General features: G+C 34.9%; 1 protein-coding gene across 1 annotated transcript in view; it reads right to left on the bottom strand.

Moving 5' to 3' along the window:
• Nucleotides 1-1,233: 1,233 nt before the first annotated feature.
• LOC132301726 (two-component response regulator ORR7-like) overlaps nucleotides 1,234-22,203 on the bottom strand; it is a 40,612-nt gene continuing 19,642 nt past the window's right edge. Inside the window, exon 2 of the mRNA XM_059798955.1 lies at nucleotides 1,234-1,675. Within this exon, the coding sequence (XP_059654938.1) occupies nucleotides 1,234-1,675 (442 nt within the window). The remainder of the gene's footprint in view (nucleotides 1,676-22,203) is intronic.

The following is a 22,203-nucleotide window of genomic DNA, read 5'->3' on the forward strand; positions in this document are numbered from 1 at the left end:
TAATTTTGGATTTTAATTCTGTAAATTTATTTAAGGATTTGGGATTAGGGGTCCACTAGGTGGATTCCCGAGTTGTACGGATTTAAATTATATTAATTTATTATTTAAGGTTAAGAATTTTTATTTTAGTTTTCTTTCAGCGCATTATTCTTTTATTTTTAATTCAGTTTTTATTCTTGCTTGTTTACATATTGATTGTTTGGTATCCCTCATATCTGTGCTCGGACTTGATCACCCGTGGCTCTAGAATCGAGGGGTATCACACCTTATGTAATAAGCTTTCAGCCAATGACTCCCAAACCAGATGGTCTTAGGGCATTAGGTTTCATAACACACCCATAAGGACTTAATTGCTCAAACAATTTAGGTACAAACTTGAACTTAACCTTTTTCTACTTCTTCTTCTTCTTTTTTTATTTTTTTTATTTTTTATTTTTATTTTAATTTTTTTACATATATGCCTTGGTTATCAAAATCTTCAAATTCACCTGCTCATTTCAGTTTAACGCAAAACAAAAGAAGACTTCTAGTTTATATCCCACAGAATTCATGCAAGTGTGAATATATGCAAAGTGGAGTATGTCAGAGATCAATATCATTGAACAATAATCATCTTAACAAAGTGGACCACAGGCCACCAACTAATTTAAAATTTTTTCAAGAATTCCTTTTAAAATTATATTGACATACAGACCATTTCTAATCAACATCAGACTACAAAAAGAATAACTGACAATCAACAGACTCAAAATCATGCTTGTAATATCAAATTTCAGAACCTTGTGTTATTCCATCAAAAATTTTGAATTCCCTTACCCCCAAACTTAATGTGCACATTGTCCTCAATATGTGAAAATAGAAGGGAGTAAGAAAGATATTACTATAAAACTAGACCAGCAAGGATATACCTAAATGAAGCACGGAAGGGCAAAATAAAGAATCACCCCCATACTTAGTCTGTAGTACTTGGCAAAATCAACAAACTCCAACACACATCAGAGTATCAAGTATATGGAGTAATAACAGAGAAATATCATATAGAACTCACATAACAACACAAGTATAAGATAATCCAAAAAGCATGTATATAAATGATCAGAATCAGTATAATGTTTTTTAAATAACAGAGTTAGGGCATAAATATAGTATCGAGAATGAAATACATCAAAAATACTACCATAGTCAACAAAAGTGCCTATCTAACAAAAGAAAATACAAAAAAGCCCTAAACAGCTAATCCATATGAGGTAGAGGAGTATCTGTAGAAATAGAAGGGGTAGACGGAGTGCGGTGTAATAGCTCCTCAAGAATGCTCTGCTGTGCAGTCACCATCTGTCTCAGCACTGTTTGTCCATCCTGTAGCTCTGCCACCCTGACCTGTAATGCTCTAATCTCAGCCTGAGAAAAACTCTCAGGTTGTGCTGCAAGAACTGGCCTCCTCGTAGGTGGTGCCTGGCTATCAGAGATATCCATCTCATCCTCTGTAGCCTCATTATCATCATCATCCTCATCCTTATCCTCCTCCTCCACTGCTACATCTGCACGGTCAGCTGAAAGAATAATAGGTGGAGGTGGGTAAGGTGGTCCATCTAGCACATATGGCACCCCTCTAGTCTCGGCATCTAATCGCTGTCGATCTTCTCGGATCTCATCGTCAACCCCCCACTCCCTGCATCTGGGCTTGGGCATATGCCCCCAGACATCGTTCCATTGAGTGAAATGATATTGAGTGAAGATGGTTATGGTAGCCTTATTCGGGGGGTAATGGAACCCCCGAGATCTCCTTCAGGCGAGTAACGAGACTGTGATGACTACAAATGTGTACCACTTTAAAAATACCACTTATAACGATATCACATACATCAATGTAGATTAATGCTATAGTAAGGGGTTATCGAACCACAAGGATTGTTAGTTTATGGCAACCAAAATTGTAAAATTACTTTTTAGTTTGATAAAAGAGATGATAGTTTGATTAGTTTGTCACTTAAACTATGAATTAAAATTTGTATAAAAACAATAAATAAAATGAATAGAATGGATTAAACTTATAGAGAGAAGGCTGGGGAATTGACTTCACCTTAGCCTCATAAACATGTTAACTTGTACTCAACTTGGGGATAAACAACTATATATATAAAATGATGTGTAGAAGTATAAAACAACCACAACATCTTCAAGAAAATCATACATTTCAGGACTAAGTATAACCCATCTTTGGTTGGCATGGTTCATCCACCTAAACTAAGTTGTGGTATGAACCATCTTCCCTAGGCATAGCCTATCAAGGTCTTTCAATTATATGTTGCAGCACATGAAATCAATTATCTTCAGTTGGTACAGACCATCTACCTAACTAAATTCTCAATTACATGCTAATATAACCATTTCATAAATTTATTCCCATTGTCACTATAGGAAATCAAGTGCATAATTGTGTCAATATGATTTCTAAGGCAAGATAAACATATCAACATAACTATATATTCACATGAAAACACATACATTAATTCAATATAAAAACACATTAATTCAATGTAAACACTTTTAATTTTTGAAATCAAAAATATATACAAGAAGAATCCCCAAATTGAAATAGCAATTACAACATATTTACTTAGCCTAGGTTATATCTGTAACGACTCAGGTTTTTTATTCAACCTGGTGCAACAGTAATGAACCGAAGATCGACCCGATAACGGATCCAGATGCTGAAGTAAGAAACAAAACAATGGTCTTCTAAGGCATAACACACCTCTAAGACCCCAAGATGACCTTCCATGAGGTATCAGAACTCAAAGAAACAACGTGTGAAGGCAGAAGATAAAAAAAATAACAATTAAGCCCCCAGGGGTAAAGTAGTCATTTTTGAAAGTATGGATGCAGATGCCACCGGGTACACCACTGGAAGGACACCAAAAAACTAATCAAGATAGACTTAAGAATCACATGATTTGGAGTCCGATCGAAGGAGAAACGACAGGATGAAGAAGAGCGGGCTAAACCCGTTAATCAAGGGCAAAATGGTCAATTTGCAACCATGAGGAGAAATTTGACTCCAAGCAAGTAAAATGAGGTCTACACAACCTATACTAATCATTTCATAACATTCCAAGAGGTTCTAAGAACTTTGGACATGAACCCCTCGAAACGCCCTTTCCTGGTTCAAACCAAATCCCGACACTACTTCACTAAAACATAAAGAACTCTTGCTGTGATTTGAATCTGAGAATGAAATTAGTACCATTAGAAAGCTAACTTAAAATCCATGAATTTAGGTTCAATAATCACCCTATTTGGGTTAGAAACGAAGAAGTTATGGCCATTTGAAGTCGGAACTTCAGTGTTGGAACAAATTTGGAAGTCAGGCGCGTGGAGCGACTTTCAGTCAACTGAAATAGAGGTGGTGTGAGTTTCAGTCGACCAAAACTCATAGAATACTTTATGAACAGTGATTTTTTAGGGTTTCCTTGTTCGGTAGGCCTTTTTGGGCCATCGGTCGACCGAACTGGAGTTTCGGTCGACCGAAACTCCTTGAAAAGCTGCTAAATGACCTGCCAAGCATATGAATTGTTGAGGCTTCACCCAAGCCTCAAACCCCAACATGAATGTGGTCCAAAGACAAGGTTTTAAAGCTATAAAAGCATGCTCACAAGTGTACTTTATATATGGGAAAATGTTATAATGGCTCATGGCCTTATTACACAACATTTACAAAATTTGACATGTCAAACCTCCAAAGTTGGTAAAAATACATTTTTAAAGCAAAGTTTGATACCAAGTGAATACAAGTATAAGAATAAACATGCTTGGCCCTTGGCCTCTTGTCATACATATCAAATACATTGAAAAGAGTGTACTTACGTACACTTTACATAAATGGAATCAAGAATACATGTTTTGACATAAAAAGCTACAAAAATGGCATTTCATGTAAACACTTGCGTGAAATGGAAACTTGAAGCTACAAGCCACCCCCATGTTCGACAAGCATCACAAACCTAGTCTTCGTACCTGAACAAATCCCCCAGTAACTTTGGGGTGAGTAAACAAGTTTACTCGTAGATAATGAGCATGCATTGACTCGATTTCTTTCAGATTTTTAAACTAACATGAAACAATTCAAAAGGGTCATGCCACCTAATGTCTATGTCAAAGGTTAGATTCAGGGAGCATCCTAAGCTACCATAGAGCAATATCAATAAGAATCATGATATATATATATATATATATATATATATATATATATATATATATGAAACAAATCAAGGTTGGGATAATCCAAAGAACACGACAAGAATATACTAGAGCACAAGGATCACATTTTCAATGCAATTTACATGATCGGGTTATACCATTTAACACGACAAGAAGCATGCTCGAATATAAGTTAACAAGAATTACATTATAAATGCAATTAACATGATTGGAGCATTCCAATTAACACGATAGGAGTAATACACGAAATTAAAGACAAGGCATAATATCTATGTAATGAAACAAGGATGAAACATCCCACGAAACATGAAAAGAGTTATACATGAAATCAAGAATAAGACATAATATCTATGCAATTAAACAGGGATGGAATATTCCATAAAACACGAAAAGAGTCTTAAATCTTCAATTAATACAACACTTGAAATTTAAGGAGTAAAATCACGAATGAAGCATAAAATCTATGCAACTAACAAGATTGGTGCATTTCACATAACACGAAAAATTTTAAATCTTCAAGAATAGCAACTTGAAATTTAAAGAGTGAAATCAACTAATGTGGAAACTCGGATATCACTCGGATTAAAACCGTACTCTTGAGATCACTTTAGAGCTACTGACCCATGGGTACCTTTCCCCTAGTGCGCACTATAGTTGTAGAGGGACATTCCTCCGTACTAGAACCAAGTCCTAGCCATGTCAGTTCTTGAATGATATCCCAAGTCCCAAAATCAACAAGTTGTGCAAACCAAGATTTTGGAACACACAAGTCACGCCCTAGATTCACAACTATGATGGCATGTGAAATGTCAAGAAATCAAGTGTGCATCAATATAGACTAGAACCAAGATATATAGCACAATAAATTCATTGAAGTAAATTTACCACAAGTATAAGATACATGATTCAATTATTTACTAAACAACACATGTGTAATTAAACCATTCCAAGACAAATGTACAAGTCTATGAAGTACATTAATGAAACCAAGATACAAGGGGTCACGATGCTTGATAAAAAGATACGAGTTCATGAAACAAGTACAATTCACAAGTTTAACAAGAATTCAATATCAAGGCATGATTAACTCGATGGAAGCATACAAAAGAATTTAATCTACTTAAGGGATTAAATTATCAAGATTTTAGGGTAAGTCCAATTGTCCCACGAACAAGGCATGTCAAAGGTCATGTCAAGGACAAGTTTAATATCAGGTTACAAGTCCATTTCATATAAGACACGACAATGTGAATTAAGCTCATAGAACTATTGGATGGATTTTAATTAATTCTTTTAATTAAAATCTCTAGATTTTGAAACTCACCCAAATGGTCTCAAGTTAATGTATATTATACAACATGTCAAGACTTGGTTTAAAAACATGATACAAGTGCATTCTATGCAAGTTACGGTCATGAGTATTAAACTTTAATACTAGAAAAATAATAAATGAAAGGTTTCAAAACCTAATCAAATATTCTAGATTTAATATATATGAAAGTATATGGCATACATATCAAGAATATGAAGTCGGAATTCAAATGAAGTGAATAGTGCACATGAAATAAATTAATTAATCAATTAATTAAATATTCTCTAGATTTCAAAACACCTCTGATTACTCTCAAATTCACCTATGTTGAAGAGCATGCTAGGGCCTAATATAATATGCTAACACACATTGATTTCAAGCTAGTTAAGGCCACATGAATTAATCTTTCACTTAAGATAAATATTAAATAAAATCTTCATTTCTTGTCCAAAAGCTCTCAATTTAATATATGACTGTCAAGGGGTAATATTCTATCATGTCACATATTTAAAACAAGCTATGGACAACCGAAAAAATTAAATCTTACACAAGGAAATAATAAATCAAAGTTTCTAGATTTGATACATAATCATGTAAATGAGTTGTGTATGCATCATAAGCATGCAAGATAGCAAGAAAATAAATTATAACACCCCCTACCTTAATTTGAGATGAAAACTTCAAAGGCCCACCGAAATAAAAGTACGCCGAATCCGACGATACCGAAGGGTTTTATCGGGGACAACACGGTGAACAAGAATCCCCAAGCGGCCCCATGAAAAACACAACTTGAACTTGAAACCTAAACTCAAATGTGGTCAGAAATGGATTCCAACAAGGGTGAAAGATAGAACATGACGAGGGAAACAATAAACGTTAAGGCCGAAGAATTTTCACCAAGGAAAAGTGGTTCAAAGGAGGAGAGAGAAGGTGGTAGCCATGGCTGCCATGGATTCTGGCTAGAAGAGAGGGGAGAGAGAGAGAGAGATCTGACTTTTTGACTTTAAGTCCCCTATTTATAGAAAATCTTAAAAAGTGCCCCGAAAGGGCCTTACTGGGTTTGGAAAAGTGGAATTTGAGCAAACGCGCTCAAACGGCAAAACTCCATGAACAAAAAAGATTCAAAATGAGAAAATATGAACAACGGAAGAAACAGTGTCAAAAATTGAGTCCCGTGCAGAGATATATGCCCCGAACAAGTTCGGCGGCAACCGGGTCCAGAAACTCTGAAACTAGAGAAAAATGACTAGAACGGAATTCTAAGAGTACACGACTCGACAAAATGTGAAAACGATCCCTATACGAGGATCCAGGCTCCAAATGAGGTATTTTTGCAATAAATTTGGTTAATTGCACAATGACCCCTCAAAAAAGGGTTAACTGCGAAACTGCCCCAGAATGAAAATATCTTCCAAAAGATATTTTCTTAGATGCCCTTGAAATAAAATATCTTCAAAAGATATTTACGAAAAACACCCCAAGAAAAGAAAATAATTCCAAAGAACTATGTATTCATACCCCTATGGACACCGGGAGCAACCAGAGTACTTTCTTGCAAAAGTGAAGATACATGAAACCACTTAAGATGAAGGAACGTGAAGTCAAAAGCTAACTCCAAGCATGAAAAGTGAGGTTTTGCCAATAAAGTGACAAACGAGAAAAGACAGAATAAGGAAAATGACGAAAAGTGAATCGTGTCCGAAAAGTGAAAATGTGGAAATGACTCGATCCTCAAAGGAAGTTGTCAATCCACATGAAAGAGTCTCAGAAACTATTTCCAAGCACTCAGACGACACTATGTGACAAGAAATAGAACTCGGAAAAGAAAATTAAATGGAAAAAATTTATCCGTAAAATTTTAGGAAAAAGGAAAGGAAGGAAAATGACCGGGTCATTATAATATCAACTCCCTTGGAAGGGAACTAGCCTCTCATGGATATGGTAACAACTTTAAGTGTGACCGCCTTGGTTTTTTGGCCAGTGTGTCAGTGATGAACCGAAGATTGACCCGATAACGGATCCGATATATGGAAGCGAAAACAGAAAACAAGACTCTAAGAAGTCAAAGTGACCTTCCATGAGGTCGTAGAACTTAATGAAAACTGATGCGGAAGCAAAAGGTTAAAAATATGACAAATAAGCCCCTAGGGGCAAAATAGTCATTTTTGAAAAATATGGATTCGGGTGCCACCGAGCACACCGCTGGAAAGACAACAAAAATAATCAGGATGGACTCAAGAATCGCATGATTCGGAGTCCGGACGAAGGAGAAACGATCTGACGAAGAAAAGCGAGCACTTAAGGCTAAAAGGGTAGACTGGTAATTATTCAGGAAGATCTGGGTGCAACCGAGCACACCGTTGGAAAGACAGCGAAAAATTAATCAAGTTCAAAAAAAAGTTCACTCGATTTGGAGTCCGGACGAGGGAGAAATGAGAGTTTGAAGTTGAGACGTCGTGGTGGCCCAACGAAGGCCATGGCGCACACGGCGCCCATGCACGAGCTCACTGGCGCCCATGCCGGCACCCAATGGCATGCATAAGTTGACAGCAAGGAAAAAAAAAATGAGATTCCAAAACTGAGGCTTGAAACGGAGGCCAAGACGAGTTTTTTTGGAAAAACACGAAGAAAAAACCTCCCCTAAAATCGAGTTTTCTATGTGACTCGTGAGAGAATTAAAAAAAAATGTAATGTAGAATGCCCGAAATGTCCCTCCATGAAATCTGGTCATGGAGGTCCAAAAAGCTGCTAAATAAAAAAAAAATAGAAAGCTGAACTTTGCGATGGATTTCTGATACCAAGACGATGTTTTCTGGAAAAACACGAAGAAGAAACCCCCCCCTAAAATCACGTTTCTAAGTGACCATGTCGAAAGAAGAAAATAAAACTGATGTGAAAAGTCTATAATGCCCCTAGAACAGATTATGTAACAAAATTGAAAAATGATTCCATAGGAGACTCAAATCACAAAGGAAAGGGTTTTTCCCGGAAACGATCATGCACGCAGACGTAAATGGTGATTTTGAGCACGCGGGAATGGTCTGCGGCTCCCGGAAATGGCCGAGTCAAAATCCGACCCCCCAATGGCCAAAAAGGCGAAAATGAACTTGAAATGGAAAATATGGGAACCAAAATTAGGAAATGGTTTCAAATGACCGTTTGGCCCTTGGCCACACTTCATACAAGATAAATGAGACTGAGTGGAGGTGCCGGAACACACTTTGCACCACCCGATTTGAAAATGAACCCTTAAAGGCTCGGTTTCTATTATTTTAGACCAAAATGCAATATGTGAATTGAAATACAAAAATGAAAACTAAATGGTGTTTGGCCCTTGGCCACACCTCACATATGACAAATGAATGTTAAAGGATGAATTACATACACAATGCACACACCGGTGTGAAAATAACATATTGAAACCCAAGTTTTCATGTTTTTCTCATTAAAGGCAAAATTCTACATTTTTGAATATACATGGATTACAATGAAAAGAGTGTGCTTATGCACACTTTACATATATGGAATCAAAGAATATAAGTTTTATCAAAATAAACAAAAGTAAACATGATATGCTAACATGTGCATATTCAATGTCATCAAAAATACTTCAAGACTTCTAGCATGTCTAAGAGAGTTGTGTATCCCACAACAAAGCTTCTTTACCTGCAAAACACCCAGTAACTTCAGAGTGAATAAACAAGACTAACAAGTTTATTCGTAGGGGATGAGTATGCATCGACTCGATTTCTTTAGAGATTTTTAGGACTAACATGATATAATTCAAAAGGAATCATGTCACCTAACGTCTAAGTCAAAGATTAGACTCAGGAATCATCCTAAGCTATCTTAGATCATTTCTAGCATAAATCACATCATCTATGCAATTTAAATAAAATGGAAGCACTTTATACAAAGCAACAAGATAAAGGTTCTTAAAGGTATCAACTTGCAATCTAGAATACAGAAACAACTAAACTGATCATGCCACATAACGTCTATATTCTAAATAAGTCTAAGGAATCATCCTAGACCATGTTGAACAATCAAAACACAAATTACAATTTCAATGCAATCTAGCCACATAAAAGCATGTTATACAAGGCAACAAAATACAAATTCTTAAAGCTATCAGCTTGAAATCTAAAGCACGAAAACAACAGAAGTGGGTCATGCCACCTAACGTCTATGTTCCAATTGAATCTATAGGATCATTCCTAAACTACATTAGAATATCAAAACACAAATCACAATATCGATGCCATCTAACTAACATTAGAACTTCTAATACAACGCGTAAAACATGGTTTCTCAAAGTAAACATCCTGAAACTTAAAATGAGAAAACAAGTAAGAAACAACAATTCATAACATCATCTAGTTATCAACTTGAAATGAAATGCGAAATCAAATAAAGTGGATACTTGGACGTCAAGTTGGATCAAACCGACAATGTGGTTACTTTAGGGTTACTAGCCCATGGGTAATCTCCCTATGTGTACATTAGACTATATAGAGGGACTATCTCCCGTACTAGAATCACGTCCTAGCCGTAGCCAAACAACGATATCCCCAAGTTTCCAAAATCAACAAGTTGTGTAATAACGTATATATCAGTATGTATATATAAGATAATCAACTATCTACCATGCACAACCAAATTTGGAAACCTATACAATACATGCTCTAAGTCCACAACTAATATGATATGATGAATATCGAATCTTCAGTGTGTGATTCGTTACACGCTATGCATGAAAGATGTTAAATACGAAATGTACAAATCATTACACAAGGCAACAATATATTCAATAAGGAAAACATATTCTCATGAGTATAAACATAGCAATTATGTTATCCAATGCTCAAAATATAACCAAATGAATATACAACAAGTCCATATCTAGGATTTTGATATAGAAACGACTTTCAAACACAATTAAATCCATGGCTCAATTAGATAGAATTTAATTAAATAAAAATAATTAGATTCCTTAGATTCTAATTCAATTCCAAATAACCTCAAATTAATACATATTAAAGAACATGGCATGGTCATCACCTATATCCATTCTAAAACTCAATTAGGTTATTGGACCAACAAAGTAGAACTCTAATTAAATCATGCTAATTTAATTACCAAGATTCTAAAGCAACTTCGAATGGTCCACAATTAATATATATTAGTAAACAAGTCATGACCAATACAAATATCAAGTTAAAATCTTAATTAAGCTAATGGGACCACAAAGTAGATTTTAATTAATTCTTTTAATTAAAATTTCTAGATTTTTAAACTTAACCAAATACTCTCAATTTAATATATCTTAGAGAACGTGCCAATGACTAATGTAATATCACATTACAAGCTTATTTCATGCAAGTTACACCTATGTAAATTAAACTTTCACTAAAGTTAAATATAAAACTAAGGTTGCAATTCTCATGCAATTAATCCCAATTTAATATATATGAACAACCATACCAAAGCTTAATTTTCTAGCATGCCACAATTTAATTCCAAGTTTTATATCACCATGAGGATTAAATCTTAAACAAGGAAATTAATTAAATGAAAGGTTTCAAAACCTCACCGAATATTCTAAATCAAATATATGTAAAGCTATATGGCATGTAGATCAAGAATATCAAGTCAGAATTCAAATGGAGTGAATAGTGCACTCAGGGCAAATTAATTAATCAAATTAATTAAAAATTACTAATTTTCAAAACACCTCGAATTACTTTTAAATTCAACTATGTTGAAGTGTATGCTAAGGCCAAATATAATATGCTATCACACATTGATTTCAAGCTAGTTAAGGCCACATGAATTAATATTTTATTCAAGATGAATATTAAATAAAATCTTCATTTCTTATCCAAATGCTCCAATTTTAATATATGTTAATCAACATATCAAGGTGTAATATAATGTCAAGCCACAAGTTTAAAACATGCTATAACTCACCGGGAAAATTAAATTTCATACTAGAAAATAAATAATCAAAAATTCTAGATTTAATATCCAAGCATGCAATTGAGTTGAATAAGCATCACAAGCATGTAATAGAGCAAGAAAGTAAATTATAACACCTCCTACCTCAATTTGAGATGAAAACCTCAAAGGCCCACCGAAAAAAAAATGTTCCGAATCCGCCGAAACAGAAGGGTTTTGTCGAGGACAACATAATCTACATGAATCCGAAGGAAGCCCCATGAAGATCACAACTTGACCTCAAACCCAAACTCAAGAAATGGTCAAAAATGAATTCTAATAAGGTGGAATGGTAGAACACGTCGAGGGAAACAAAAAACGTGAAAGCCGAAAACTTTTCACTTAGGAAAAGTAAATCAAAGGAGGAGAGAGAAGGTGGCAGCTCCATGGGCATCCATGGCTGCTTCAGGTCTTGCAAGGGGAGTGGGGAAGATGAAGAATGAAATATCTCATCCCCCTTTTATAGAAATCTCAAAAAGTGCCCCGAACGGGCCTTGCCGGGTCCGGAAAAGTGGATTTTGAGCAAACGCGCTCAAATGGCAAAACTCCGTGAACAAAAAAGATTTAAAATAAGAAAATATGAACAATGGAAGAAACACCATTGAAAACTGAGTCTCGAAAAGAAAGTTATGCCTTAAACAAGTTTGGCAGCAACCGGGTCCAGAAATTTTGAAACTGGAGAAAAACTGTTTGATCAGAAGGAAATTCTATGAATTTGCGAGTCAAAGAAAAGTGAAAATGAATCCCGTAAGAGGATCCAGGCTCCAGACGAGGTATTTTGCAATAACTTTCGTTAATTGCATAATGGCCCCTACAAAAAGGGTTAACTACGAAACTGCCCTAGAATGAAAATATCTTCCAAAAGATATTTTCTTAGATACCCCTGTAATAAAATATCTTCAAAAGATATTTACAAAAAACACCCTAAGAAAGGAAAATAATTCCAAAGAATTGTGCATCCATGCCCCTATGGACACTGGGCGCAACCAGAGTACTTTCTTGCAAAAGTAAAGATATGTATTTCGATAAAACCACTCAAGATGAAGGCACGTGAAGTCAAAAACCAACCCTGAGCATGAGAAGTGAGGTTGTGCCAACAATGTGAGAAACGGGGAAAAGACAGAATAGGGAAAAAGATGAAACAAGGAAAAGGACGAAAGGCGCATAGTGTCCGAAAAGTGAAAATGCGAAAATGACTCGGTCTTCAAAGGAAGTTGTCAATTCACATGAATGAGTCTCAGAAACCAATTTCAACCACTCGAGATGACACTAAGCGACACAAAACAGAGCTCATAAAAGAAAATTAAACGAAAAAAATTCATTCGTAAAATTTCAGGAAAAAGGAAAGGAAGGCAAATGACCGGGTCATTACATCAAGGATTGAAGAAGAGAAAGATTTCCCTTTCAACCCCATTGTTGTAAAACTCAGCATAAAACCCTAAAGAAAATCCTCTCCCTTACAATATATTTTTAGAATCCAAAACTAACTGATTTAATTAAAACCTTTGCCCCGTCTTAATCCCAAGATGAGTTTCAAAATAACCCAACTCATCAACATTCAAATCCCCACTTAAGATGGAACAAACTCAAACTTATTCAAAATGGGCGCTTGTAGTTTTGCGTCTGGATGCGAGGTCCTGCATCCGGACGCAAGGTGTAGCTGCTTGGCTTTTTTTTTTTCTTCTACAGTGCTGATTGTATCCATCGCCTATTTGGGCCATTTCTTCTTGAAAACCACTTGATGTTTAGGCCTGATATGACTTGTTCTCCAAAAACCCATACTTTTTTCTACAGTGCTGATTGTATCCAGCGCCTATCTGGGCCATTTCTTCTTGAAAACCACTTGATGTTTAGGCCCGATATGACTTGTTCTCCAAAAACCCTTAAGACCTTATTTGTATTCTTTTTTAGCAATTAGATCTGCAAAAACATAAAAACATAAAAATGGAGATAATTTATAAACAAAGATCAAATAATGGGCTTAACTAATGTAATAAATGGTGGTTAAATATGCCAAGGATGATCGATCTCTACAGCATTGGATGGATCTTACCTAAGTTCGATCGATCTCACCACAGTTCAATCGATCGAGCCTCCTCAAGTCCGAAAAAAAATAAGTTCCAACTCATTAAAAGTTGTCTCATGGTGCAATCATTGGAGGAGACCTTGTGCACGAGTCCAGACCATTGGATGTGACACTTGAGTTACCTATATAAAGATTTGAGCTACTTTTTACACATATACAAAGAGATATACTTAGAAACATTTTTAGAAAGGAAAAAAAAAGAGAGGAGGAGAGGCTAGAGATACATTCTTGGGAGTTCTTCCATTCTTCTAGGGTTTCCATCAAGAAGGAGGTCATTCCTACCATGGAGATAGCCCTTGAGGGTTGGATGGCTACTTCAATGAGTGGCTAAACATCTTATTGGGGCTAGAGTTAGTCCTAAGCATGCCTTTTAGACTCCAATGCTTTGTATTTTGAGGGGATTTGTGTTGTAATATTATCTTGACACTTATTTTATATATGAATCTTGTTTATTCAATGATTTGTGTGGTTTAATACTTCCAATTGATCATTTCATTCTATCTATATATCTATGTATGTTAGAATAGATGTTCATGTGTTTATCTCTAGTTTTTGTGTTATTGATGCATGTCTATATGTGTTGATGTTATGGATTTAGAGATTGTCAAGGCATAGTGCTTAACATAATACTATTGTGGTTTATTTGATGGTTCATACTCATGTCTTGATGGATTGTCCCTCTCCCTTAGTTTATTTAGTTTAATTTTCATGCCCTTAGCTTAGTTGTAGTGTAGTTACCTTAGTTATTAGATAGGAGAACAATCCATGTTTTTTGTTTGATGTTCCATGCTTATAAATACAAGTAGTATTATTCTCTAACCATGTGATGTGTTTGGATTGTGAGCTTAAATGAAGGATTAATGGCTTAGCTTGATGTATTGTGCTATTCACTAGGTTGCTTAGACAATATATGCTTAATTGGTCATCCATGCTTGTTGAAAAAATCAATCACACACTCTCAAATTGTAACACATGTTTCCCCTCATTAATTATACATTGAATGTCTAGAATGGTGATGTTTAGTGGTGACCTCTAGACCCCAAGACCTCACTCTCTTGTTTTCTCTAAATTTCATTTAAATTGCTTGTTTTACATTGAACTTGTTTAGTTTAGTTTGTAGTCTAATCAACCAAACAATCCACTTTTGATCACTCGACCTACTAACCTATATATTGTTTCCATTGCTAGTGCACCCACAATCCCTGGGACGATCCCTACTCACCCTAGCTATATTTTTAGTTAGAGGTAGTAGTGGCATTTATAAATTTAAAACTTGGCCAAATTGCATACTTACACTCTTAGTGCACATCTTTTAGACGTTGGTGCTTGACAAACACCACTAAGCATGGATGACAAATAAACATAGATTGTCTAATCAATCTAGTGAATAGCACAACCTATCAAATGAGACCATTAACCATTCAATTAAACCACCATTAGTGCACGCACAAAAATCTAGAGACATGTACTTCTGTACTCATAAGTATGGAACATTAAATAACAAGAATGGATTGTCCACCTATCTAAGAAATTAAATAAATTACACCACAACTAAGCTAATGACATGAAAATTAAGCTAATTAAATTAAGGATGTGGCACAATCCATCAATAAATGAGTATGAACCATCAAATAAATCATAAGAATAATCAATTAAACACCATGCTTTGAATCACTAGATATACAACATCAATACACATAGACATGCATTAATTTCATTAAATCTAGAGAAAAGCACATGAACATTCATTCTAGCATACATAGACATATGGATAGCATTAAATGATCAATTGAAAGCATTAATCCATATAAATCATGTAAAAATAACAAGATCTATATTTATTCATGGTCGAAACATCAATTACAACTAAAATCCACCAAAATATACAAAATACTAGGTTTAGGAAGCAAGCCTAGGGGCTATCTCTAGCCCCAAGAGAAGGATTTAGCCACTCATAGTAGTGGCTATGGAACCCTCAAGGGTTAGCTTGGAGATTGGCATCATCTTCTTCTTTCTTACTTTCTTCACAAACCCTAGTTCTAGAGAGAGAAAACTATTTCTATAATTGATAAGAAAAACTAGATGATATCTTTTTACAATATCGTTCAATTAATCTATTACAAGCCTCTTTGAGTAGGCAACAAGTCAGAAATAATGCCTCTGATTGGTGGAAATTCGCAGTTACAGAAGTAGGTAGAGTTCGGGCGCGCTCAGGAATTAGACAGCACACTGCTAGCAGTCATTTCAATCGATCGAAGGGAATTTCGATTGATCAAACACTTACTTTGATTGATTGAAGCTGACGTGTCATGAAAATATCTTCTTGGACTTATCCAAATTACTGAGCTGGAACCACCTTCAATTCAATTGATTGTAGCCTTCTTCGATCGATCAAGACTTCCTTTGATCGATCAAAGTTCCTCTGGTGTAATTTTCTTGACTTCTTTCTAGATTTGCTCCTTGGCTCCAAAATTAAGCTAAATGACTCTTCTTAGCTTGTTTAAACTTTATTGACCTGAAATAGGCAAAAACACAAATAAGTACTAAAACATGAAAGTAAGATAGATGAATTGATTAAAATACCTTAGCTTAGGTACTAAAATGCGTCATATTTGAGCACTTATCAAGATGTGCACTTCAAAACTGTTTTTCCTAACACATGATGCAATTCTTTAAAAGAGCTAAGTAATTCACTATGTGCATCAACTAGTTCATTGCAGGAAACATCTTCATCACATAATGAATCAAGGTTAGATTTTACCTCATCTTCAAAGGCCATGAGACAATGGTTAACGTCTTCATGATTATCAACCATTTCCTTGATGTCAATTGAAGCTTGAAGAGTTATAGTCTTCTTTTGGATTGCTTGCTTTTCTTCACTATTAGAGAACGAGTAAGTTTTATCATGATCATTCAAGTAGTAATGTTAGTAGAACAAGAAAACATTTCATTATTTGAACCATTTTCATTCAGGCTAGAGGGTTCATATTCATTGATAAGAATGCATAAATTTGATTCCTCAACATTACAACTACTAACATGGAATATATTAAGTGAGTCCCAAATTTCTTTTGCCATTTTATAATTAGCAATTCTATTGAACTCATTTTTGCTCAATACACAATAAAGATAACTTATGGCTTTAACATTGTATTAAATTAATCTACGGTCATTTGCATTCCATCCTTCTTTTGATTTAGCAATTATAATATCACCATTTTCTACAACTTCCCATATATCAATATTTACACTTCTTAGAAAAGCTCTTATTTTGGTTTTCCAAAAGATAAAATCATTTCCATCGAACCAAGGAGGTCTATCAATAGACTACCCTTCTAATTGTGAGATTAAACCATTGTTAGCCATGATCGTACTCTAAGACGATTAAAACCTTTAGATAGAGTTTAGGCTTTGATACTAATTGTTGCCCAAGTATTGACATTAAAGGGGGGTGTGAATAGAGTCTATGGCAAATAATGGCCAATTTTCAGTTTTGCAAATTTTACTAAAATCCTTCTAACAATTATGCAATTATCAATATATAGACATAAACAATTAATAGCATTAATGTAAAGGAGATAAGGGAAGAGAGATTGCAAACATTCACATGGCGATTTTAGCGAGGTTCTAAAACTCCTATTCCTCGGCTCAAGACCCCTCTTGAGACTTCCCAATCCACTATGGCACCTCTTTACAGGTGGAGAACAAACCTTTACATGAAACAACTCGTTGCTAAGAGAACACCCTTCTCTTAGTCTTCATTTGGGCCACACTAGCCCTTATAATAGCTTTATTAAGAGAACTTCTTCTCTTAAGCTTACAACAGATTTATTAGAAATATAGAAGTGTTATAAATCTCTCTCTCTCTCTGATTTACAGATTATAACTCACTCTAGAGAATCAATGAATAAAAGTGAAGCTCCCTCTCTAAGTGTAATGAATGTGAGAGAATGAATGACAGAACAACAACTCTGTATAAGTGTAGCTTGCAGAGCAAAAACCCTGATTAGAGGTCTAGAATAACTTTCTATTTTCGCAGCTTTATTCCTCTTATTTTTGTAGACAACATATCTCAGCATATAAAGACTTTTTTGTTGCAAATAGCCATTGTGAAGTTATTTCTTTAATGATGCAAAGTCCAAGCATGTTGCATAAAGTATTCAAGTCATAATACACATAGATGAGCGCTGAAAAGTGCGCATTTAAACCCCTTAAGCTTGGGTATTCTAAGACCTTATCCTATCTTATTTTTCCATTTTAGTCTAATTTCATGTTATTTCCCTTTTCAGGCACTTATCCCCAAACTAAGTTAATCCAGCTGAATTAGAGCATAAAAGATGCAATTTCAAGCTTAGTGGAAGAAAGGAGCAGAATGGAAGCAAAGTGGTGGAAAACAGGAATCTTCGATCGATCATACCAATCTCAGATATATCTCACAATGATCGTTCCAACCATTTCAAGATAGATCGAGCCTCTTGTCCTTATCCTCGAGAAATTTCCATCTTCGATCTATCCAATATTTCTTCGATCGATCTGACTTCTTTGATCTTATCCCTACCTACCACTTTTGTCTTTTTCCCAAAATATCCCAAAAATATCTTAGATTTGTCTTATTCCAAAAAGGTTCCGCCATGGTTCGATTGATCTAACCATCCTTGTGATCAATCAAACCTCTTCAAGTGCGAGAAAAACAGAGTTCCAGGCAATTAAAAGGTGTGCTCGTGGTGCAATCATTTGGAGGTCGTAGTGCACGGGTCTGACCATTAGGTGTGACACTTGGCTACCTATATAAGGATTTTGAGCCATTTTTACATATATACAATCTTAGAGAGAAAGGAACCACATAGAGAGAGGTTGGAGGAGTCTAGAGATTAGAGAGACACACACCATTTAGGAGTTCTTCCACTCATCTAGGGTTTCCATTAAGGAGAAGAAGATCATTCCTACCATAGAGATGGCCCTTGAGGGTTGGATGACTACATTAATGAGTGGCTAAACCATTCTCTTGGGGCTAGAGATAACCCTAAGCATGCCTCCTAGACTTTGATATTTTGTATATTGAGGGGATTTGTGTTGTAATTCTTGTCTTGATATTTGATTTATATATGAATCTTGTTTCTATAATGATTTGTGTAGTTTAATACTTCTAATTAATCATTTCATTTTATTCATATGTCTATGTTTGCTAGAATAGATGTCCATGTGTTTATCTCTAGGTTTTGTGATATTAATGCATGTTACTTTAATGCATTACTCTTGTGGTTTGTTTGATGGTTCATACTTATTTCTTGATAGATTGTACTTCTTCTTTAGTTTAATTAGTTTAATTTTCATGTCCTTAGTTTAGTTGTAATGTAGTTGCTTTACTTTCTTAGATGGGAGGACAATCCATGCTTGTTGTTTGATGTTCCATGCTTATGAAAGCAAGTAGTATATTTCTCTAATTTGATGATGTGTATTGGTTGTGGACTTAAATGAAGGAATAATGACTTAATTTGATATGTTGTGCTACTCACTAGTTATTTAGACAATATATACTTAATTAGTCATCCATGCTTGTTGATTCAATCAATGACACACACTAATATTGCAACACATAACCCTCATCATTTATTACACATTGAGTGTCTAGGAAGGTGATGTTTAGTGGTGACCTCTAAGTCCCAAAATCCCTCTATTATATTCTCTACATTTTACTCTATTCCAATTGCTTTACTTTGCATTCATTTAGTTGACATTATAGTTTAATTAACCAATCAAAACATCTTTGATCACTCGACCTACTAATCCAACCTTGACTTCCAAGCATAATACACCCAATTTCCCTTGGGACAATCCCTACTCACTCTAGCTATATTTATAGTTAGAAGTGGTAGTGGCAATCTCTAAATTTAAACTCGGCCACACTACACTCTTGCATGCTTTGGTCTTAAGCGACATCACGCATAGGGAACAACTTATAAGAAAATCTGCAGAAGGAATGAATTAAATCATGGACTTCAAGACAAAGGTAAAGCCAATTCAAATGTGGCTATTGGAGTTCACAAGGGTCAAGAAAGAAATAGCTTTGATTTTGACTTTGTAGGATCAATGTTCCCTTCTAAAGTCTTCTCAAATATTGAGAAGAATCTTTTTTGATATGCAGATCAAGTAAGGTCAATTATGGCTACTGTGAGTGGACTAAACAAGGGATAACAAATAAGTTGCAGGTTTTGAATTTGGTTTTGAATCTGTAAATTTAAATGGATCTGGTACCTACTTCTATCAGCCAAAATGAATTGGCTCTTTATTTCGGTCAGTTGATATAACCTGAGGCTTTCAGTGCATTTTTACTTTGGTTGGCCGAAATGGCATTTCGGTCTGTCGGTTGTGGCTTTCGAATTAACTTAGCTACTGCCCAAATCGGTCATTCGATTCAGATTGTCTCTCCATTTCAGTCGACCGAAATGGAACTTCAGTTTTAAGAAAAATTGCTTCTTCAGAAAAATGTTCTAAGATAATAGATGACAGTTTTTCTATAGGACATTCTACAACATACCTTATTTCTATTCTAAATATTTAAGTAAATGTCATTTACTTTAAGTTTACAATGTAAATAAGGAAGTACCCCCATTTGGATTCAATAAAAAATATAAGAAAATTGAAATCCAACTAAATCAAAATGTAGGAATTCAGTTTTAGTACAAATTTGGATTTTCGACAGTTTTGTTAAAAATGAATCCGTATGTAAACCAATGTAGACTTGGTCAAAAATTCTGATAAAATCAATTTAGGCTATTTGAAGTATAAAGAGTTATTACCGGGAAAAATTATTTTGAAATAATCATTATTTCAAAATTTCATTTTTCACATTTAGCCATTTTTCATACTTAGAACACAGTTTTTCATGATGCGCATTTAGGGGCCCTTATGTCCTTTACCAACTCATGGTAATGAAGGCTTCTCATGCCTCAATAGTTGACTAATATGAATCATATGATTGATGTGCATAGTCTTAGCATTTCTGGCACAAGTGATAAGTTTTTTCAAAGATTAAGCAAGCTTGAACTAACTTATTCTTTCACAATAACTTAATGTGCAAATATATATATGTATGAAGTGCATAGTCTATTGCTAATGGATATAGGAATATATGGATGATGATGTGATATGCATGGTCCTATAGAGATGAGCTTCAAATGGATTCATAAATACCTTGACAATGAATCCTAAACACTCACCAACCTATTTACCCCTTTCTTCATGCTTTGTCCATGATCGTGTAGGCTTTCAGGTAGACTTGCTTTCTTCCTTTGTATCCTTTGCTTTCCATAGATGTGATCTTAAGTAGAAAAACTTGAAATGATCTTTAGTGCTTTATTGAGGTCACTCTTTGAATGTAAATCATCTAATAACACTCCAATGTAGACATTAGTCCTTAAACACCATTAATGGTTTGTAATCATTAAAACACTTAGATTGTCCTTAGATGAACTCTTATGGTCAACAGTATGTATGTTATTTAATTCTAAGGTTGCATATAGATGAATCTTGTATATAACTAACCTAGGGTTTCATATTGTTTAAGGTTTGTATGTGATTTACATTTCGCGTTAATATTATTTCATTTGGTGGAGGATTAAAATTTGGTGATTATTTTTGTGCAACTATAGAAATTCTATTTAATTCTTGCCAATGATTCAATTGTGTAATACTATGTTGTTGTTTAAATCATGGACTTGAAACTTACTTTATATTGGCATAAATGGTTCCCTAAATTAACAACATTGTATTAGTGTATCTTCATTCTCATTGTGAACTTATTAGTATATTGTCCATGTGAGTGAAACATGGTTTATGTGTGCCTCTTTGGCCTTAGGAGCACGTGGTCTTCATTTTGATCATAAAGTTCATGAGATTATAATTTGTGCGTGTACAACATGTATAACAAGATTGAAGGATAAGCGCTATCCATGCATTGAAAAATAGTGGACATCAAGTCTTTACGGTGGAAGGTCCCTACAAACACTTGGCCAGTGGGGCGCGGAAGTGCACTAATCATTTTCATCAGAAGTATCTATCGGCATAACATCACATTGCATCATGGAGTCACATTTGTGAGTTACATCATAGTGGAGTCTATGTGTAGGTTGAATTATAGTTCTTGAAGTGGTGTAAACTTTGTTATCCGACTAGCTTTGTGGTAATTGTTCTTCCAAGTATATTCACATTGTTTGATTTCACATGTATTTCCAAGTTGATAATACTAGGAACTTGTAACTTATGGTTTTGTATTAGTTGTTCCAATATTGTTTAATTATGTTACTTAATGTGGATTATGTTTAAAATGTTTCAAGGATAGTCTTAGGATGGTCCCTTAGCTTCACCTTGAACTTAGACGTTAGGGAGTGTGATCCACATGTGTTGTTTATATTATACTTGCAAAGACTTGTAAAACTTTATGTTATACGCATAAACATCATCCTACGAGTAATTTCGATTACTCTCCCTAGTTGATTGTGGTTTTTTAGGCAAGGAGACACTCTTTTGGATCCTCAATATCCTTAGCTTGGCTAGTGTTTCGTTTTAACAATCTTTTGGATATTTTGAT

Source organism: Cornus florida, unplaced genomic scaffold, assembly GCF_030987335.1.
Source record: "Cornus florida cultivar Cherokee Brave unplaced genomic scaffold, ASM3098733v1 CherokeeBrave_3.0.0_Hap2_Chr03, whole genome shotgun sequence".
In the NCBI taxonomy this organism is placed as follows: Eukaryota; Viridiplantae; Streptophyta; class Magnoliopsida; order Cornales; family Cornaceae; genus Cornus; species Cornus florida.